Source organism: Anopheles moucheti, chromosome 2, assembly GCF_943734755.1.
Source record: "Anopheles moucheti chromosome 2, idAnoMoucSN_F20_07, whole genome shotgun sequence".
Classification (NCBI taxonomy): Eukaryota; Metazoa; Arthropoda; class Insecta; order Diptera; family Culicidae; genus Anopheles; species Anopheles moucheti.
In genome coordinates this window covers 64,108,426-64,132,020 of record NC_069140.1, presented here as the reverse complement: position 1 = coordinate 64,132,020, position 23,595 = coordinate 64,108,426, and the positions used below count along the sequence as shown (strand labels likewise).

General features: G+C 48.7%; 1 protein-coding gene across 1 annotated transcript; it reads left to right on the top strand.

Moving 5' to 3' along the window:
- Positions 1-1,489: 1,489 nt before the first annotated feature.
- On the top strand, positions 1,490-20,667 carry LOC128297173 (histone H3-like). The gene is made up of 2 exons (XM_053032774.1): positions 1,490-1,888; positions 20,257-20,667. The coding sequence occupies exons 1-2, from the start codon at positions 1,490-1,492 to the stop codon at positions 20,665-20,667; spliced, it is 810 nt and encodes a 269-aa protein (XP_052888734.1).
- The last annotated feature ends 2,928 nt before the right edge of the window (positions 20,668-23,595 follow it).

The following is a 23,595-nucleotide window of genomic DNA, read 5'->3' as shown; positions in this document are numbered from 1 at the left end:
TTTAAGAAACCGTTCACCGTTCTGTATCACCGACCAAAATTAAAATCTTTTTGAAAATCTTGTAAAGGATCCGACTGAAAATGCAAGAAAACGCGCGAATACCCAAGGACAACACATAAAAACATTCACAAATTGCGCGTCTGTGGACGTCGATCCGTGTAAAAAACTTCCATTTGGTAAAATCATAGTATGCATGGAAAAATAAATTGTTGGCGAGGGAATCATAGAAGGCGTTGAAAGATAGCAGTTTAAAGAAGAGCTGGGAAATCAAAACGCTCCACTTAAAAACTTGATCCAAGGGTGTTGGAAATAATGTTACCATGGAAACGTTATGAGTCGCCTCCAACTAAAATTTGTATAGCGATAATTTTCAGATAATTCTTCTATTTTTCGGATGAAATAAATTAAGCTCGCTGCCCAAATGCGTGAAATATTTAATGTTTGTTTTAAAAAAGACTAGCAATTGTGTGAAATGCTTCACAATTGGTTTTAAAACGGTCAATGTTTTAGCTTTGCAATAAAATGACTACATAATACAGTTGAATTTCGGATTCTTGTGCCATCACACACATTCCCGAACACCGTAGCACGTCCATCATACTACGGAGTATTGACACACTCACAGTAGCTGAACCGTCCTCAGGATCGACGCGATGCTCATCGCTTCTTCTTCTTCTTCTTGGCTTCGAAGACGCTCGGCTGCGTGATACGTTTACCTCGGGACACAGTTGTACCCCATAGACGGTAGATGAGGCTAAGGATTCGACTCACAACCTTACGTTGAACGACACACTTCATAGCGATCGGAATCATAGGAAAGAATATTTTGATGCAAAGAATGTGTGGTCCTGATAAGGACCGTTTGTTGAGATGAGCGTCGAACGTGCGTCGGCTGGCGGGTTTAACCTCCGAAACCGTACAGAGTGCGACCCTGGCGCTTCAGCGCGTACACTACGTCCATCGCGGTGACGGTTTTGCGCTTGGCGTGTTCGGTATAGGTGACCGCATCGCGGATAACATTCTCCAGGAACACTTTCAGCACGCCACGCGTTTCTTCGTAGATGAGACCGGAGATACGCTTCACTCCTCCACGGCGGGCCAGACGGCGGATGGCCGGCTTGGTGATGCCCTGGATGTTGTCGCGCAGCACTTTGCGATGACGCTTGGCTCCACCTTTACCCAGACCTTTGCCTCCTTTTCCTCGTCCAGTCATTTCGATGTCGATGCGTACCGTGTGTACCAACCGTACTGTGCAAGAGTTCACGAGTAACAATAAGGCTACGCACAATGTTTCGCTCTTTTATACACTTACCCGCAGCACACGCACACGTTCTCACACCACTGGTACACGATCGAATCGGAGTATGTGTGTGCGTGGAGCGAGGTTATAAAAATGACGATCTGGCCTCGCATACCCACATTCCGAACCTATCGTCGACACAACACAGACGTCTTTACGTTCCACTAATAAAACCGCCGAACCAGTGAAATGGCCCGTACGAAGCAAACTGCCCGTAAGTCGACCGGAGGTAAGGCTCCGCGCAAGCAGCTGGCCACCAAGGCTGCTCGCAAGAGTGCCCCGGCCACCGGAGGAGTGAAGAAGCCGCATCGTTACCGTCCGGGAACCGTAGCCCTGCGTGAGATCCGTCGCTACCAGAAATCGACCGAGCTGCTGATCCGCAAGCTGCCCTTCCAGCGTCTGGTGCGTGAAATTGCCCAGGACTTCAAGACCGATCTGCGCTTCCAGAGCTCGGCCGTGATGGCCCTGCAGGAGGCCAGCGAGGCGTACCTTGTCGGCCTGTTCGAGGACACCAACTTGTGCGCCATTCATGCGAAGCGCGTCACCATCATGCCGAAAGACATTCAGCTGGCTCGTCGCATCCGCGGAGAGCGTGCCTAAATCTTCGCCCGTATCCCCCCCGGGGCTCCTCTTCCATCGATCGTCGAGGGGCTTCACTCAAACGGTCCTTCTCAGGACCACCACAAATGTTAACCAAAAAGATATGTGTCGATTTGTCCGTACCTTCTTCCGTCCGTAGTGGCTCGTTAGTGGTGATGGTATTGAAACAATTTCGTATGCGTTTATGTCGCCCGGTCGGTGCAGAGAGCCCGTGACCGTATTCGGGTACAACAAAAGCTGCGTGTGTCGAAAAAACGTTTGTTTACGGGATGAGCAACACACCATCTTCACACGACAGGATCGACTTTCTGTCCGACGGGTAAATAAAGCCAAAGAAAGCCAGCAATGGCAGGCCTGGACGGCCGGTTAAGCAAAATGAAATAAGGGGCAGCCCAGAAAGTCAAAAGACGCGTTTTCGATTGACCGTTTGGCGATCGATCGTCAGAAGATGTGCTTCCGATGCTGTTACACTGTGCGAGACACGGAACATTCTTCTTCTCGTGCCAACTCGTGTTTTGTACCCGCGCCCCTTTGCTTTCCGCTCACGGGTTCACATGAACGCGTCGAAAATTATGCTTTATTTTATTTAAACTTTAATCTTTTGCCCACCGTGTGAGAGGGAATGTCAAGCAGAAATATATCTTTCGTATGGATGCGTTTTGTGGTCCTGAAAAGGACCGGTTTGGGTAGATGCGAACGAACTGCGCTTCGACGCTTCGAATTACTTCGAGCTGGTGTACTTGGTGACAGCCTTCGTGCCTTCGGACACGGCGTGCTTGGCCAGCTCACCGGGCAGGAGCAGACGGACGGCCGTTTGGATTTCGCGGGACGTGATCGTCGAACGCTTGTTGTAGTGCGCCAAGCGGGATGCTTCGGCAGCGATGCGCTCGAAAATGTCGTTCACGAAGCTGTTCATGATGCTCATCGCCTTGGACGAAATGCCGGTGTCCGGGTGGACTTGCTTCAACACCTTGTAGATGTAGATAGCGTAGCTTTCCTTGCGGGTCTTCCTTTTCTTCTTCTTGTCCGACTTGGAGATGTTTTTCTGGGCTTTGCCAGACTTCTTCGCGGCTTTTCCACTGGTTTTCGGGGCCATTTTGCTTCGATTCACGCACTGATGCTCACTAACGGAGAGTCAAAACCTTTCTGATAGAGAACTACGACTCTCAGGTTCGTTTATATTCCGGTTTTCGGATCACTCTCGGGTATTCGACTTGAGTGCGTGCAGGCAGCATAACTCGGGGTATTTAATCGCACCCTGTTCAAATTTTCATTCAGAATACAAGCACTCTCCGAACAGTGAGCATCGTTGCGAACGCACTCTCATCTAAACCGAAGCTATCAACAATGTCTGGCCGTGGCAAGGGAGGCAAAGTGAAGGGAAAGGCAAAGTCCCGCTCGAACCGTGCCGGTCTGCAGTTCCCGGTTGGCCGTATCCATCGTCTGCTCCGCAAAGGCAACTATGCCGAGCGCGTCGGTGCTGGTGCACCGGTGTATTTGGCCGCCGTGATGGAATACTTGGCCGCTGAAGTGTTGGAGTTGGCAGGAAACGCTGCCCGAGACAACAAGAAAACTCGCATCATCCCGCGTCATCTGCAGCTGGCCATCCGCAACGACGAGGAATTGAACAAGCTGTTGTCCGGCGTCACCATTGCCCAAGGTGGTGTGCTGCCCAACATTCAGGCCGTGCTGCTGCCAAAGAAGACTGAGAAGAAGGCTTAAGGCTTCTCCCAATCTCTCTGCAAACCCCCCCAAAACAAACCGTCCTTTTCAGGGCGACAAATCGATTTACATAAAAGATGTTTGTTCGACCATCTCTTCTGAGCTGATATCAAACCGGCGCAGCATTACCTAATCGAAGGTAAATCCAGTGAAAAAACACAAGCAATCGCAATATGCGGGAAACCCCCTGAGAAACGTCATCACTTTTCGTGTTTTAAAATCTTTGGTCGGAGGTAGACTCCTCTGACCGTGCTGGTGGTACCGAGCAATGGATGAAAAGCTAAAAGCAGTGCCCCACCAGCAGCCTACCTGCTATCGTACCTGGAATGACCGATCCTACGAAGGAAAAATAACTTCCACTTTCCACCCAAAAGGAGCCCTGTGCAGGTACCGTACCTGGTCGAGGGTCTGAAGCTCAACAATTGTTAAGAAATTTCCCAATGCGAATGAAACAAACTAGCCCACGAATGGGCACCGAATATTTCAGTCTATTTTTAGCCCACCTGTATGCAGCCCTAATGGCAGATATTTCTTATTTTCTAAATAAACACGACGCCTACTGCGATGCATCGGGCTGAACGCTTAACGCTGATCACTACACCATCGACCCTAGCAACGAAACCCCAAACCATGCATGCAAATGAATATGGAACACAATCTTACCTTCAGTAGTGCGCAGCGCACGGCTTCACGCAATCCTTTCAAGCAATTGCGGTGCACTCAGCACAGTATTTTCACCACACACCAAGTCACTTCACTACATAGAGACGAATGTCGCCGCAAGTCGCAAAGTCTCTATAAGCAGAAACAACAACAACTTCACTACACCGCCCCTGCTTCTCTGATCTTTGCAGCAGCAGCAACAACAACAACAACAACTTTGTTTTTTAAAAGAGTATTTTTTTAGCGAACCCCGCGGAGGATTTCGCTGCCCCACGCACTGGGCGCCGTCGCGGTTCGTGCATCGTTTCACGCACGCATTTCACCAGCAAAAGCCACCTTTTTGGCGGTAATCTTGCGCAGGATGGGACGACGCACCACGCACCGAAACATCGTCGCGATTTGGATTGTCCATCGTCCTTTCCGCACACACGCTCATGCACATTTCACCAGCAGCAGCAGCAGCAACAACAACAACAACAACAACTTTGTTTTTTAAAAGAGTATTTTTTTAGCGAACCCCGCGGAGGATTTCGCTGCCCCACGCACTGGGCGCCGTCGCGGTTCGTGCATCGTTTCACGCACGCATTTCACCAGCAAAAGCCGCCTTTTTGGCGGTAATCTTGCGCAGGATGGGCCGACGCACCATGCACCTAAACACCGTCACATTTGGATTGTCCATCGTCCTTTCCGCACACACGTTCATGCACATTTCACCAGCAGCAGCAGCAGCAACAACAACAACAACAACTTTGTTTTTTAAAAGAGTATTTTTTTAGCGAACCCCGCGGAGGATTTCGCTGCCCCACGCACTGGGCGCCGTCGCGGTTCGTGCATCGTTTCACGCACGCATTTCACCAGCAAAAGCCGCCTTTTTGGCGGTAATCCTGTGCAGGATGGGTCGACGCATCACGCACCGAAACACCGTCGCGATTTTGATTGTCCATCGTCTTTTCCGCACACACGTTCATGCACATTTCACCAGCAGCAGCAGCAGCAACAACAACAACAACAACTTTGTTTTTTAAAAGAGTATTTTTTTAGCGAACCCCGCGGAGGATTTCGCTGCCCCACGCACTGGGCGCCGTCGCGGTTCGTGCATCGTTTCACGCACGCATTTCACCAGCAAAAGCCGCCTTTTTGGCGGTAATCTTGCGCAGGATGGGCCGACGCACCATGCACCGAAACATCGTCGCGATTTGGATTGTCCATCGTCCTTTCCGCACACACGCTCATGCACATTTCACCAGCAGCAGCAGCAGCAACAACAACAACAACAACAACTTTGTTTTTTAAAAGAGTATTTTTTTAGCGAACCCCGCGGAGGATTTCGCTGCCCCACGCACTGGGCGCCGTCGCGGTTCGTGCATCGTTTCACGCACGCATTTCACCAGCAAAAGCCGCCTTTTTGGCGGTAATCTTGCGCAGGATGGGCCGACGCACCATGCACCTAAACACCGTCACATTTGGATTGTCCATCGTCCTTTCCGCACACACGTTCATGCACATTTCACCAGCAGCAGCAGCAGCAACAACAACAACAACAACTTTGTTTTTTAAAAGAGTATTTTTTTAGCGAACCCCGCGGAGGATTTCGCTGCCCCACGCACTGGGCGCCGTCGCGGTTCGTGCATCGTTTCACGCACGCATTTCACCAGCAAAAGCCGCCTTTTTGGCGGTAATCCTGTGCAGGATGGGTCGACGCATCACGCACCGAAACACCGTCGCGATTTTGATTGTCCATCGTCTTTTCCGCACACACGTTCATGCACATTTCACCAGCAGCAGCAGCAGCAACAACAACAACAACAACTTTGTTTTTTAAAAGAGTATTTTTTTAGCGAACCCCGCGGAGGATTTCGCTGCCCCACGCACTGGGCGCCGTCGCGGTTCGTGCATCGTTTCACGCACGCATTTCACCAGCAAAAGCCGCCTTTTTGGCGGTAATCTTGCGCAGGATGGGCCGACGCACCATGCACCGAAACATCGTCGCGATTTGGATTGTCCATCGTCCTTTCCGCACACACGCTCATGCACATTTCACCAGCAGCAGCAGCAGCAACAACAACAACAACAACAACTTTGTTTTTTAAAAGAGTTTTTTTTTAGCGAACCCCGCGGAGGATTTCGCTGCCCCACGCACTGGGCGCCGTCGCGGTTCGTGCATCGTTTCACGCACGCATTTCACCAGCAAAAGCCACCTTTTTGGCGGTAATCTTGCGCAGGATGGGACGACGCACCACGCACCGAAACATCGTCGCGATTTGGATTGTCCATCGTCCTTTCCGCACACACGCTCATGCACATTTCACCAGCAGCAGCAGCAGCAACAACAACAACAACAACAACTTTGTTTTTTAAAAGAGTTTTTTTTTAGCGAACCCCGTGGAGGATTTCGCTGCCCCACGCACTGGGCGCCGTCGCGGTTCGTGCATCGTTTCACGCACGCATTTCACCAGCAAAAGCCGCCTTTTTGGCGGTAATCCTGCGCAGGATGGGACGACGCACCACGCACCGAAACATCGTCGCGATTTGGATTGTCCATCGTCCTTTCCGCACACACGCTCATGCACATTTCACCAGCAGCAGCAGCAGCAACAGCTATGTTTATAAAAACAATTATTTTTGGGGCGAACCCCGTGGAAGATTTCGCTGCCCCTCCGCCCGACGCACTGGGCGAGGCACCGTCCCGCGAAGCGCTTTTCGCACATTCACACACACACGCGCGTTTCTTCCGCCATTTTACCACCCGCACTTTTTAATGCCAATCCTGCGCAGGATTAGCCGTACGCGCACTGCTTCTTACCTCTCTGTCTCTCGACTAAGCGTCGCACTCTTTGTTCATGCTCGACATGCTCGATGTTGCTGGTTCGCGAAGGACGACAAAATGAGCCGGCGCCATCTTGAAATTGGCCCCTGTTCAACACTACACGCACTTACACACACTAATACATCCGGATTGACGACGCGCGCGGACCAACTGTTCCAGTTGGCTGTTCGACGAGGACTGTGCCGAGCTCGGGACATTCGGTTACTAATTACCTTCAGCATACGAACGAGAGTGCCGAAAGTGGATCTCTCTCGCTAACTACCACCACTACTACTACTATTCGCGCAAATGTGGTTCTGTCTCACTACTCTCGCTACACAATCGCACACAATCGTTTCAAAGCACGAAGCAATATGAAGTCGCCACACATTTTTGCAATTCCACTACAGACATATCCATTTGCGTATGCTATTATCACCGTACAATCAGTGAAAGCAACGAAGGATACGTATGTGAATTCAGAATAGATACAGTATATGCGTACAAAAATGCAGGATTGGTGGTACATTTCATGTTAGATCTTAAAACAGAAACATATTTCGCTAGTTAGTACGACACGTAGGTGCAGAAATAGGTGCGCTGCTTAAAACTAGCCGGCCAGACACACGAACGAAGCGTGCGCTCTTCATTTGTGTGCTGCATTGGTGATCGAAATTTCTGCGAATTGTCAACCGATGCTCCCTCTCGCTCGCACACTCGGTGGCGACAAGAGGAGACTCGTTTTAGTGGAAATTTCCACCTAACGGTACCGATCGCCGTGTACGCGGTCACATTTCCTGATAACTTTTGGCACGAGCTCAGCATGCACACACACACACACAGGATTACGTGCGAGAAGGAAAAAACCGACCTTTGATTTGAATACGCATGGCAACGCGAGCCCCCACCCATTTTGGAAATATTTAATCTCTATACTTCCACTAATTTACGCATTACGTTTTGTAACATTTTCAGATAATTTTTTTTCAGACTAGCTAATCGGCCCGGTTACAGGGCTATGCAACAGAATTTTGTTGTGTACGCAAACTCAAAGATGTTTTAAAAAGAGGTTTTCTTCCCAATTGGAGGATGTTGTTAATTTTATTTTATTTAGTTTAATAAATTCTCAAATTTCTCACCTCGGGCCCCTTTGGCTCTCATAAAAACCTATTTGGCAAAGCATATTCCAAGTCGCTTTGAGCTTTTGTTGTTGTTATTAGTTTTAACAGACCTTGAGCCTTGATGACTTCGTTCTTCTCTTAGTCTGATATATATATATATTGATCTTAGTGGTTGATAAGTCCCGAACCTTGGTCATTTATCACGAATGAAATGTATCGTAACAATATACGTCACGTCGTGTTTGCGTGCAGCTCCCATCTGGATCATATGCAACATATCATTTTAACATGAGTATTCTAAATTACAATGAAGCACTTCTTAATATTTTTGCGTCAGATCCCCAGTTGCTTGCTATGCATTTATGCTTTTCGTAGGCATCGCACATAATTTCGTCGAAAGTCGACGTCTTTCACAATCAGATAAAAGCAACTGATTGGATATATCTAAGGTTAAGTAGCCATCCACATTCAGGTACCACAGATTTCCCATGTTTTTTTTTCTAACTTTTTCCTCACAGACAGTATATTTGAGTCATGTATTTCCAGTAACAGACACACACATGTTTAAATTTCATAAGGTGCCATTTAATCAGATGTAGCGGCGCCAGTCTTCTTTAGATAGGACCGGTACAAAATTACAACCCAACCAATCCCTCGTTCCCAGGAACAACTATCCAGGTTGCGGGTAAATAAAGTTAAAAGGCCCAGAATTTGCTGGCCAATATCTCTTGATGTTGTGCTTGTGTCATGGGTTATTGAAATACAGAGGATTTGAAAAAAATATTGACCCTACTAAAAATCTTCTCGGTTACCTGGTTTGATAAAAATTTCTCTATTTAAACTGAGAAGTAAACAACATAGCACAACAACAGCAATTACTCCTGAAACAATCACGCATTTCTTTTAGTGAAAAATAAAACATGAAAAATTGCAGCGAATCAAGCAGTAAACTTTAACTTTAAAATATTTATAAGCTACTGTAAAGCATGGTATTGTTTTAGAAAATAATGCTGCTATTTTCGTGGATTGAACGACCATTTCTGGTCTTCCTTGATTTGTATTCATCAGGATAGTGAGTCGCTCACTTGGCACTTGGAAGCGTTGGAGCGGCCCGGTGGTTTGATGGTAGCGACCCTAGCGATCTTCACACGATCGGACCTGACAAAAATCCCATCCGGATCAATCACCCGTACTCAGGACTGACTATCCAGCTTCGGGTAAATAAAGATACAGAAAACCAGAAATGGCAGGTTCAGACCTCTTAGAAGAAGTGAGTGCTGCGTACGGGGGTACGGCTCGAATAGGTCGTTTAAGAAACCGTTCACCGTTCTGTATCACCGACCAAAATTAAAATCTTTTTGAAAATCTTGTAAAGGATCCGACTGAAAATGCAAGAAAACGCGCGAATACCCAAGGACAACACATAAAAACATTCACAAATTGCGCGTCTGTGGACGTCGATCCGTGTAAAAAACTTCCATTTGGTAAAATCATAGTATGCATGGAAAAATAAATTGTTGGCGAGGGAATCATAGAAGGCGTTGAAAGATAGCAGTTTAAAGAAGAGCTGGGAAATCAAAACGCTCCACTTAAAAACTTGATCCAAGGGTGTTGGAAATAATGTTACCATGGAAACGTTATGAGTCGCCTCCAACTAAAATTTGTATAGCGATAATTTTCAGATAATTCTTCTATTTTTCGGATGAAATAAATTAAGCTCGCTGCCCAAATGCGTGAAATATTTAATGTTTGTTTTAAAAAAGACTAGCAATTGTGTGAAATGCTTCACAATTGGTTTTAAAACGGTCAATGTTTTAGCTTTGCAATAAAATGACTACATAATACAGTTGAATTTCGGATTCTTGTGCCATCACACACATTCCCGAACACCGTAGCACGTCCATCATACTACGGAGTATTGACACACTCACAGTAGCTGAACCGTCCTCAGGATCGACGCGATGCTCATCGCTTCTTCTTCTTCTTCTTGGCTTCGAAGACGCTCGGCTGCGTGATACGTTTACCTCGGGACACAGTTGTACCCCATAGACGGTAGATGAGGCTAAGGATTCGACTCACAACCTTACGTTGAACGACACACTTCATAGCGATCGGAATCATAGGAAAGAATATTTTGATGCAAAGAATGTGTGGTCCTGATAAGGACCGTTTGTTGAGATGAGCGTCGAACGTGCGTCGGCTGGCGGGTTTAACCTCCGAAACCGTACAGAGTGCGACCCTGGCGCTTCAGCGCGTACACTACGTCCATCGCGGTGACGGTTTTGCGCTTGGCGTGTTCGGTATAGGTGACCGCATCGCGGATAACATTCTCCAGGAACACTTTCAGCACGCCACGCGTTTCTTCGTAGATGAGACCGGAGATACGCTTCACTCCTCCACGGCGGGCCAGACGGCGGATGGCCGGCTTGGTGATGCCCTGGATGTTGTCGCGCAGCACTTTGCGATGACGCTTGGCTCCACCTTTACCCAGACCTTTGCCTCCTTTTCCTCGTCCAGTCATTTCGATGTCAATGCGTACCGTGTGTACCAACCGTACTGTGCAAGAGTTCACGAGTAACAATAAGGCTACGCACAATGTTTCGCTCTTTTATACACTTACCCGCAGCACACGCACACGTTCTCACACCACTGGTACACGATCGAATCGGAGTATGTGTGTGCGTGGAGCGAGGTTATAAAAATGACGATCTGGCCTCGCATACCCACATTCCGAACCTATCGTCGACACAACACAGACGTCTTTACGTTCCACTAATAAAACCGCCGAACCAGTGAAATGGCTCGTACGAAGCAAACTGCCCGTAAGTCGACCGGAGGTAAGGCTCCGCGCAAGCAGCTGGCCACCAAGGCTGCTCGCAAGAGTGCCCCGGCCACCGGAGGAGTGAAGAAGCCGCATCGTTACCGTCCGGGAACCGTAGCCCTGCGTGAGATCCGTCGCTACCAGAAATCGACCGAGCTGCTGATCCGCAAGCTGCCCTTCCAGCGTCTGGTGCGTGAAATTGCCCAGGACTTCAAGACCGATCTGCGCTTCCAGAGCTCGGCCGTGATGGCCCTGCAGGAGGCCAGCGAGGCGTACCTTGTCGGCCTGTTCGAGGACACCAACTTGTGCGCCATTCATGCGAAGCGCGTCACCATCATGCCGAAAGACATTCAGCTGGCTCGTCGCATCCGCGGAGAGCGTGCCTAAATCTTCGCCCGTATCCCCCCCGGGGCTCCTCTTCCATCGATCGTCGAGGGGCTTCACTCAAACGGTCCTTCTCAGGACCACCACAAATGTTAACCAAAAAGATATGTGTCGATTTGTCCGTACCTTCTTCCGTCCGTAGTGGCTCGTTAGTGGTGATGGTATTGAAACAATTTCGTATGCGTTTATGTCGCCCGGTCGGTGCAGAGAGCCCGTGACCGTATTCGGGTACAACAAAAGCTGCGTGTGTCGAAAAAACGTTTGTTTACGGGATGAGCAACACACCATCTTCACACGACAGGATCGACTTTCTGTCCGACGGGTAAATAAAGCCAAAGAAAGCCAGCAATGGCAGGCCTGGACGGCCGGTTAAGCAAAATGAAATAAGGGGCAGCCCAGAAAGTCAAAAGACGCGTTTTCGATTGACCGTTTGGCGATCGATCGTCAGAAGATGTGCTTCCGATGCTGTTACACTGTGCGAGACACGGAACATTCTTCTTCTCGTGCCAACTCGTGTTTTGTACCCGCGCCCCTTTGCTTTCCGCTCACGGGTTCACATGAACGCGTCGAAAATTATGCTTTATTTTATTTAAACTTTAATCTTTTGCCCACCGTGTGAGAGGGAATGTCAAGCAGAAATATATCTTTCGTATGGATGCGTTTTGTGGTCCTGAAAAGGACCGGTTTGGGTAGATGCGAACGAACTGCGCTTCGACGCTTCGAATTACTTCGAGCTGGTGTACTTGGTGACAGCCTTCGTGCCTTCGGACACGGCGTGCTTGGCCAGCTCACCGGGCAGGAGCAGACGGACGGCCGTTTGGATTTCGCGGGACGTGATCGTCGAACGCTTGTTGTAGTGCGCCAAGCGGGATGCTTCGGCAGCGATGCGCTCGAAAATGTCGTTCACGAAGCTGTTCATGATGCTCATCGCCTTGGACGAAATGCCGGTGTCCGGGTGGACTTGCTTCAACACCTTGTAGATGTAGATAGCGTAGCTTTCCTTGCGGGTCTTCCTTTTCTTCTTCTTGTCCGACTTGGAGATGTTTTTCTGGGCTTTGCCAGACTTCTTCGCGGCTTTTCCACTGGTTTTCGGGGCCATTTTGCTTCGATTCACGCACTGATGCTCACTAACGGAGAGTCAAAACCTTTCTGATAGAGAACTACGACTCTCAGGTTCGTTTATATTCCGGTTTTCGGATCACTCTCGGGTATTCGACTTGAGTGCGTGCAGGCAGCATAACTCGGGGTATTTAATCGCACCCTGTTCAAATTTTCATTCAGAATACAAGCACTCTCCGAACAGTGAGCATCGTTGCGAACGCACTCTCATCTAAACCGAAGCTATCAACAATGTCTGGCCGTGGCAAGGGAGGCAAAGTGAAGGGAAAGGCAAAGTCCCGCTCGAACCGTGCCGGTCTGCAGTTCCCGGTTGGCCGTATCCATCGTCTGCTCCGCAAAGGCAACTATGCCGAGCGCGTCGGTGCTGGTGCACCGGTGTATTTGGCCGCCGTGATGGAATACTTGGCCGCTGAAGTGTTGGAGTTGGCAGGAAACGCTGCCCGAGACAACAAGAAAACTCGCATCATCCCGCGTCATCTGCAGCTGGCCATCCGCAACGACGAGGAATTGAACAAGCTGTTGTCCGGCGTCACCATTGCCCAAGGTGGTGTGCTGCCCAACATTCAGGCCGTGCTGCTGCCAAAGAAGACTGAGAAGAAGGCTTAAGGCTTCTCCCAATCTCTCTGCAAACCCCCCCAAAACAAACCGTCCTTTTCAGGGCGACAAATCGATTTACATAAAAGATGTTTGTTCGACCATCTCTTCTGAGCTGATATCAAACCGGCGCAGCATTACCTAATCGAAGGTAAATCCAGTGAAAAAACACAAGCAATCGCAATATGCGGGAAACCCCCTGAGAAACGTCATCACTTTTCGTGTTTTAAAATCTTTGGTCGGAGGTAGACTCCTCTGACCGTGCTGGTGGTACCGAGCAATGGATGAAAAGCTAAAAGCAGTGCCCCACCAGCAGCCTACCTGCTATCGTACCTGGAATGACCGATCCTACGAAGGAAAAATAACTTCCACTTTCCACCCAAAAGGAGCCCTGTGCAGGTACCGTACCTGGTCGAGGGTCTGAAGCTCAACAATTGTTAAGAAATTTCCCAATGCGAATGAAACAAACTAGCCCACGAATGGGCACCGAATATTTCAGTCTATTTTTAGCCCACCTGTATGCAGCCCTAATGGCAGATATTTCTTATTTTCTAAATAAACACGACGCCTACTGCGATGCATCGGGCTGAACGCTTAACGCTGATCACTACACCATCGACCCTAGCAACGAAACCCCAAACCATGCATGCAAATGAATATGGAACACAATCTTACCTTCAGTAGTGCGCAGCGCACGGCTTCACGCAATCCTTTCAAGCAATTGCGGTGCACTCAGCACAGTATTTTCACCACACACCAAGTCACTTCACTACATAGAGACGAATGTCGCCGCAAGTCGCAAAGTCTCTATAAGCAGAAACAACAACAACTTCACTACACCGCCCCTGCTTCTCTGATCTTTGCAGCAGCAGCAACAACAACAACAACAACTTTGTTTTTTAAAAGAGTATTTTTTTAGCGAACCCCGCGGAGGATTTCGCTGCCCCACGCACTGGGCGCCGTCGCGGTTCGTGCATCGTTTCACGCACGCATTTCACCAGCAAAAGCCGCCTTTTTGGCCGTAATCCTGTGCAGGATGGGCCGACGCATCACGCACCGAAACACCGTCGCGATTTGGATTGTCCATCGTCCTCTTTCCGAACACACGCTCAAGCACATTTCACCAGCAGCAGCAGCAGCAACAACAACAACTTTGTTTTTTAAAAGCGTATTTTTTTAGCGAACCCCGCGGAGGATTTCGCTGCCCCACGCACTGGGCGCCGTCGCGGTTCGTGCATCGTTTCACGCACGCATTTCACCAGCAAAAGCCGCCTTTTTGGCGGTAATCCTGCGCAGGATGGGCCGACGCACCACGCACCGAAACATCGTCGCGATTTGGATTGTCCATTGTCCTCTTTCCGAACACACGCTCAAGCACATTTCACCAGCAGCAGCAGCAACAACAACAACAACAACAACTTTGTTTTTTAAAAGAGTATTTTTTTAGCGAACCCCACGGAGGATTTCGCTGCCCCACGCACTGGGCGCCGTCGCGGTTCGTGCATCGTTTCACGCACGCATTTCACCAGCAAAAGCCGCCTTTTTGGCGGTAATCTTGCGCAGGATGGGCCGACGCACCATGCACCTAAACACCGTCACATTTGGATTGTCCATCGTCCTTTCCGCACACACGTTCATGCACATTTCACCAGCAGCAGCAGCAGCAACAACAACAACAACAACTTTGTTTTTTAAAAGAGTATTTTTTTAGCGAACCCCGCGGAGGATTTCGCTGCCCCACGCACTGGGCGCCGTCGCGGTTCGTGCATCGTTTCACGCACGCATTTCACCAGCAAAAGCCGCCTTTTTGGCGGTAATCCTGTGCAGGATGGGTCGACGCACCACGCACCGAAACACCGTCGCGATTTTGATTGTCCATCGTCTTTTCCGCACACACGTTCATGCACATTTCACCAGCAGCAGCAGCAGCAACAACAACAACAACAACTTTGTTTTTTAAAAGAGTATTTTTTTAGCGAACCCCGCGGAGGATTTCGCTGCCCCACGCACTGGGCGCCGTCGCGGTTCGTGCATCGTTTCACGCACGCATTTCACCAGCAAAAGCCGCCTTTTTGGCGGTAATCTTGCGCAGGATGGGCCGACGCACCACGCACCTAAACACCGTCACATTTGGATTGTCCATCGTCCTTTCCGCACACACGTTCATGCACATTTCACCAGCAGCAGCAGCAGCAGCAACAACAACAACAACTTTGTTTTTTAAAAGAGTATTTTTTTAGCGAACCCCGCGGAGGATTTCGCTGCCCCACGCACTGGGCGCCGTCGCGGTTCGTGCATCGTTTCACGCACGCATTTCACCAGCAAAAGCCGCCTTTTTGGCGGTAATCTTGCGCAGGATGGGCCGACGCACCATGCACCGAAACATCGTCGCGATTTGGATTGTCCATCGTCCTTTCCGCACACACGCTCATGCACATTTCACCAGCAGCAGCAGCAGCAACAACAACAACAACAACAACTTTGTTTTTTAAAAGAGTTTTTTTTTAGCGAACCCCGCGGAGGATTTCGCTGCCCCACGCACTGGGCGCCGTCGCGGTTCGTGCATCGTTTCACGCACGCATTTCACCAGCAAAAGCCACCTTTTTGGCGGTAATCTTGCGCAGGATGGGACGACGCACCACGCACCGAAACATCGTCGCGATTTGGATTGTCCATCGTCCTTTCCGCACACACGCTCATGCACATTTCACCAGCAGCAGCAGCAGCAACAACAACAACAACAACAACTTTGTTTTTTAAAAGAGTTTTTTTTTAGCGAACCCCGTGGAGGATTTCGCTGCCCCACGCACTGGGCGCCGTCGCGGTTCGTGCATCGTTTCACGCACGCATTTCACCAGCAAAAGCCGCCTTTTTGGCGGTAATCCTGCGCAGGATGGGACGACGCACCACGCACCGAAACATCGTCGCGATTTGGATTGTCCATCGTCCTTTCCGCACACACGCTCATGCACATTTCACCAGCAGCAGCAGCAGCAACAGCTATGTTTATAAAAACAATTATTTTTGGGGCGAACCCCGTGGAAGATTTCGCTGCCCCTCCGCCCGACGCACTGGGCGAGGCACCGTCCCGCGAAGCGCTTTTCGCACATTCACACACACACGCGCGTTTCTTCCGCCATTTTACCACCCGCACTTTTTAATGCCAATCCTGCGCAGGATTAGCCGTACGCGCACTGCTTCTTACCTCTCTGTCTCTCGACTAAGCGTCGCACTCTTTGTTCATGCTCGACATGCTCGATGTTGCTGGTTCGCGAAGGACGACAAAATGAGCCGGCGCCATCTTGAAATTGGCCCCTGTTCAACACTACACGCACTTACACACACTAATACATCCGGATTGACGACGCGCGCGGACCAACTGTTCCAGTTGGCTGTTCGACGAGGACTGTGCCGAGCTCGGGACATTCGGTTACTAATTACCTTCAGCATACGAACGAGAGTGCCGAAAGTGGATCTCTCTCGCTAACTACCACCACTACTACTACTATTCGCGCAAATGTGGTTCTGTCTCACTACTCTCGCTACACAATCGCACACAATCGTTTCAAAGCACGAAGCAATATGAAGTCGCCACACATTTTTGCAATTCCACTACAGACATATCCATTTGCGTATGCTATTATCACCGTACAATCAGTGAAAGCAACGAAGGATACGTATGTGAATTCAGAATAGATACAGTATATGCGTACAAAAATGCAGGATTGGTGGTACATTTCATGTTAGATCTTAAAACAGAAACATATTTCGCTAGTTAGTACGACACGTAGGTGCAGAAATAGGTGCGCTGCTTAAAACTAGCCGGCCAGACACACGAACGAAGCGTGCGCTCTTCATTTGTGTGCTGCATTGGTGATCGAAATTTCTGCGAATTGTCAACCGATGCTCCCTCTCGCTCGCACACTCGGTGGCGACAAGAGGAGACTCGTTTTAGTGGAAATTTCCACCTAACGGTACCGATCGCCGTGTACGCGGTCACATTTCCTGATAACTTTTGGCACGAGCTCAGCATGCACACACACACACACAGGATTACGTGCGAGAAGGAAAAAACCGACCTTTGATTTGAATACGCATGGCAACGCGAGCCCCCACCCATTTTGGAAATATTTAATCTCTATACTTCCACTAATTTACGCATTACGTTTTGTAACATTTTCAGATAATTTTTTTTCAGACTAGCTAATCGGCCCGGTTACAGGGCTATGCAACAGAATTTTGTTGTGTACGCAAACTCAAAGATGTTTTAAAAAGAGGTTTTCTTCCCAATTGGAGGATGTTGTTAATTTTATTTTATTTAGTTTAATAAATTCTCAAATTTCTCACCTCGGGCCCCTTTGGCTCTCATAAAAACCTATTTGGCAAAGCATATTCCAAGTCGCTTTGAGCTTTTGTTGTTGTTATTAGTTTTAACAGACCTTGAGCCTTGATGACTTCGTTCTTCTCTTAGTCTGATATATATATATATTGATCTTAGTGGTTGATAAGTCCCGAACCTTGGTCATTTATCACGAATGAAATGTATCGTAACAATATACGTCACGTCGTGTTTGCGTGCAGCTCCCATCTGGATCATATGCAACATATCATTTTAACATGAGTATTCTAAATTACAATGAAGCACTTCTTAATATTTTTGCGTCAGATCCCCAGTTGCTTGCTATGCATTTATGCTTTTCGTAGGCATCGCACATAATTTCGTCGAAAGTCGACGTCTTTCACAATCAGATAAAAGCAACTGATTGGATATATCTAAGGTTAAGTAGCCATCCACATTCAGGTACCACAGATTTCCCATGTTTTTTTTTCTAACTTTTTCCTCACAGACAGTATATTTGAGTCATGTATTTCCAGTAACAGACACACACATGTTTAAATTTCATAAGGTGCCATTTAATCAGATGTAGCGGCGCCAGTCTTCTTTAGATAGGACCGGTACAAAATTACAACCCAACCAATCCCTCGTTCCCAGGAACAACTATCCAGGTTGCGGGTAAATAAAGTTAAAAGGCCCAGAATTTGCTGGCCAATATCTCTTGATGTTGTGCTTGTGTCATGGGTTATTGAAATACAGAGGATTTGAAAAAAATATTGACCCTACTAAAAATCTTCTCGGTTACCTGGTTTGATAAAAATTTCTCTATTTAAACTGAGAAGTAAACAACATAGCACAACAACAGCAATTACTCCTGAAACAATCACGCATTTCTTTTAGTGAAAAATAAAACATGAAAAATTGCAGCGAATCAAGCAGTAAACTTTAACTTTAAAATATTTATAAGCTACTGTAAAGCATGGTATTGTTTTAGAAAATAATGCTGCTATTTTCGTGGATTGAACGACCATTTCTGGTCTTCCTTGATTTGTATTCATCAGGATAGTGAGTCGCTCACTTGGCACTTGGAAGCGTTGGAGCGGCCCGGTGGTTTGATGGTAGCGACCCTAGCGATCTTCACACGATCGGACCTGACAAAAATCCCATCCGGATCAATCACCCGTACTCAGGACTGACTATCCAGCTTCGGGTAAATAAAGATACAGAAAACCAGAAATGGCAGGTTCAGACCTCTTAGAAGAAGTGAGTGCTGCGTACGGGGGTACGGCTCGAATAGGTCGTTTAAGAAACCGTTCACCGTTCTGTATCACCGACCAAAATTAAAATCTTTTTGAAAATCTTGTAAAGGATCCGACTGAAAATGCAAGAAAACGCGCGAATACCCAAGGACAACACATAAAAACATTCACAAATTGCGCGTCTGTGGACGTCGATCCGTGTAAAAAACTTCCATTTGGTAAAATCATAGTATGCATGGAAAAATAAATTGTTGGCGAGGGAATCATAGAAGGCGTTGAAAGATAGCAGTTTAAAGAAGAGCTGGGAAATCAAAACGCTCCACTTAAAAACTTGATCCAAGGGTGTTGGAAATAATGTTACCATGGAAACGTTATGAGTCGCCTCCAACTAAAATTTGTATAGCGATAATTTTCAGATAATTCTTCTATTTTTCGGATGAAATAAATTAAGCTCGCTGCCCAAATGCGTGAAATATTTAATGTTTGTTTTAAAAAAGACTAGCAATTGTGTGAAATGCTTCACAATTGGTTTTAAAACGGTCAATGTTTTAGCTTTGCAATAAAATGACTACATAATACAGTTGAATTTCGGATTCTTGTGCCATCACACACATTCCCGAACACCGTAGCACGTCCATCATACTACGGAGTATTGACACACTCACAGTAGCTGAACCGTCCTCAGGATCGACGCGATGCTCATCGCTTCTTCTTCTTCTTCTTGGCTTCGAAGACGCTCGGCTGCGTGATACGTTTACCTCGGGACACAGTTGTACCCCATAGACGGTAGATGAGGCTAAGGATTCGACTCACAACCTTACGTTGAACGACACACTTCATAGCGATCGGAATCATAGGAAAGAATATTTTGATGCAAAGAATGTGTGGTCCTGATAAGGACCGTTTGTTGAGATGAGCGTCGAACGTGCGTCGGCTGGCGGGTTTAACCTCCGAAACCGTACAGAGTGCGACCCTGGCGCTTCAGCGCGTACACTACGTCCATCGCGGTGACGGTTTTGCGCTTGGCGTGTTCGGTATAGGTGACCGCATCGCGGATAACATTCTCCAGGAACACTTTCAGCACGCCACGCGTTTCTTCGTAGATGAGACCGGAGATACGCTTCACTCCTCCACGGCGGGCCAGACGGCGGATGGCCGGCTTGGTGATGCCCTGGATGTTGTCGCGCAGCACTTTGCGATGACGCTTGGCTCCACCTTTACCCAGACCTTTGCCTCCTTTTCCTCGTCCAGTCATTTCGATGTCAATGCGTACCGTGTGTACCAACCGTACTGTGCAAGAGTTCACGAGTAACAATAAGGCTACGCACAATGTTTCGCTCTTTTATACACTTACCCGCAGCACACGCACACGTTCTCACACCACTGGTACACGATCGAATCGGAGTATGTGTGTGCGTGGAGCGAGGTTATAAAAATGACGATCTGGCCTCGCATACCCACATTCCGAACCTATCGTCGACACAACACAGACGTCTTTACGTTCCACTAATAAAACCGCCGAACCAGTGAAATGGCTCGTACGAAGCAAACTGCCCGTAAGTCGACCGGAGGTAAGGCTCCGCGCAAGCAGCTGGCCACCAAGGCTGCTCGCAAGAGTGCCCCGGCCACCGGAGGAGTGAAGAAGCCGCATCGTTACCGTCCGGGAACCGTAGCCCTGCGTGAGATCCGTCGCTACCAGAAATCGACCGAGCTGCTGATCCGCAAGCTGCCCTTCCAGCGTCTGGTGCGTGAAATTGCCCAGGACTTCAAGACCGATCTGCGCTTCCAGAGCTCGGCCGTGATGGCCCTGCAGGAGGCCAGCGAGGCGTACCTTGTCGGCCTGTTCGAGGACACCAACTTGTGCGCCATTCATGCGAAGCGCGTCACCATCATGCCGAAAGACATTCAGCTGGCTCGTCGCATCCGCGGAGAGCGTGCCTAAATCTTCGCCCGTATCCCCCCCGGGGCTCCTCTTCCATCGATCGTCGAGGGGCTTCACTCAAACGGTCCTTCTCAGGACCACCACAAATGTTAACCAAAAAGATATGTGTCGATTTGTCCGTACCTTCTTCCGTCCGTAGTGGCTCGTTAGTGGTGATGGTATTGAAACAATTTCGTATGCGTTTATGTCGCCCGGTCGGTGCAGAGAGCCCGTGACCGTATTCGGGTACAACAAAAGCTGCGTGTGTCGAAAAAACGTTTGTTTACGGGATGAGCAACACACCATCTTCACACGACAGGATCGACTTTCTGTCCGACGGGTAAATAAAGCCAAAGAAAGCCAGCAATGGCAGGCCTGGACGGCCGGTTAAGCAAAATGAAATAAGGGGCAGCCCAGAAAGTCAAAAGACGCGTTTTCGATTGACCGTTTGGCGATCGATCGTCAGAAGATGTGCTTCCGATGCTGTTACACTGTGCGAGACACGGAACATTCTTCTTCTCGTGCCAACTCGTGTTTTGTACCCGCGCCCCTTTGCTTTCCGCTCACGGGTTCACATGAACGCGTCGAAAATTATGCTTTATTTTATTTAAACTTTAATCTTTTGCCCACCGTGTGAGAGGGAATGTCAAGCAGAAATATATCTTTCGTATGGATGCGTTTTGTGGTCCTGAAAAGGACCGGTTTGGGTAGATGCGAACGAACTGCGCTTCGACGCTTCGAATTACTTCGAGCTGGTGTACTTGGTGACAGCCTTCGTGCCTTCGGACACGGCGTGCTTGGCCAGCTCACCGGGCAGGAGCAGACGGACGGCCGTTTGGATTTCGCGGGACGTGATCGTCGAACGCTTGTTGTAGTGCGCCAAGCGGGATGCTTCGGCAGCGATGCGCTCGAAAATGTCGTTCACGAAGCTGTTCATGATGCTCATCGCCTTGGACGAAATGCCGGTGTCCGGGTGGACTTGCTTCAACACCTTGTAGATGTAGATAGCGTAGCTTTCCTTGCGGGTCTTCCTTTTCTTCTTCTTGTCCGACTTGGAGATGTTTTTCTGGGCTTTGCCAGACTTCTTCGCGGCTTTTCCACTGGTTTTCGGGGCCATTTTGCTTCGATTCACGCACTGATGCTCACTAACGGAGAGTCAAAACCTTTCTGATAGAGAACTACGACTCTCAGGTTCGTTTATATTCCGGTTTTCGGATCACTCTCGGGTATTCGACTTGAGTGCGTGCAGGCAGCATAACTCGGGGTATTTAATCGCACCCTGTTCAAATTTTCATTCAGAATACAAGCACTCTCCGAACAGTGAGCATCGTTGCGAACGCACTCTCATCTAAACCGAAGCTATCAACAATGTCTGGCCGTGGCAAGGGAGGCAAAGTGAAGGGAAAGGCAAAGTCCCGCTCGAACCGTGCCGGTCTGCAGTTCCCGGTTGGCCGTATCCATCGTCTGCTCCGCAAAGGCAACTATGCCGAGCGCGTCGGTGCTGGTGCACCGGTGTATTTGGCCGCCGTGATGGAATACTTGGCCGCTGAAGTGTTGGAGTTGGCAGGAAACGCTGCCCGAGACAACAAGAAAACTCGCATCATCCCGCGTCATCTGCAGCTGGCCATCCGCAACGACGAGGAATTGAACAAGCTGTTGTCCGGCGTCACCATTGCCCAAGGTGGTGTGCTGCCCAACATTCAGGCCGTGCTGCTGCCAAAGAAGACTGAGAAGAAGGCTTAAGGCTTCTCCCAATCTCTCTGCAAACCCCCCCAAAACAAACCGTCCTTTTCAGGGCGACAAATCGATTTACATAAAAGATGTTTGTTCGACCATCTCTTCTGAGCTGATATCAAACCGGCGCAGCATTACCTAATCGAAGGTAAATCCAGTGAAAAAACACAAGCAATCGCAATATGCGGGAAACCCCCTGAGAAACGTCATCACTTTTCGTGTTTTAAAATCTTTGGTCGGAGGTAGACTCCTCTGACCGTGCTGGTGGTACCGAGCAATGGATGAAAAGCTAAAAGCAGTGCCCCACCAGCAGCCTACCTGCTATCGTACCTGGAATGACCGATCCTACGAAGGAAAAATAACTTCCACTTTCCACCCAAAAGGAGCCCTGTGCAGGTACCGTACCTGGTCGAGGGTCTGAAGCTCAACAATTGTTAAGAAATTTCCCAATGCGAATGAAACAAACTAGCCCACGAATGGGCACCGAATATTTCAGTCTATTTTTAGCCCACCTGTATGCAGCCCTAATGGCAGATATTTCTTATTTTCTAAATAAACACGACGCCTACTGCGATGCATCGGGCTGAACGCTTAACGCTGATCACTACACCATCGACCCTAGCAACGAAACCCCAAACCATGCATGCAAATGAATATGGAACACAATCTTACCTTCAGTAGTGCGCAGCGCACGGCTTCACGCAATCCTTTCAAGCAATTGCGGTGCACTCAGCACAGTATTTTCACCACACACCAAGTCACTTCACTACATAGAGACGAATGTCGCCGCAAGTCGCAAAGTCTCTATAAGCAGAAACAACAACAACTTCACTACACCGCCCCTGCTTCTCTGATCTTTGCAGCAGCAGCAACAACAACAACAACAACTTTGTTTTTTAAAAGAGTATTTTTTTAGCGAACCCCGCGGAGGATTTCGCTGCCCCACGCACTGGGCGCCGTCGCGGTTCGTGCATCGTTTCACGCACGCATTTCACCAGCAAAAGCCGCCTTTTTGGCCGTAATCCTGTGCAGGATGGGCCGACGCATCACGCACCGAAACACCGTCGCGATTTGGATTGTCCATCGTCCTCTTTCCGAACACACGCTCAAGCACATTTCACCAGCAGCAGCAGCAGCAACAACAACAACTTTGTTTTTTAAAAGCGTATTTTTTTAGCGAACCCCGCGGAGGATTTCGCTGCCCCACGCACTGGG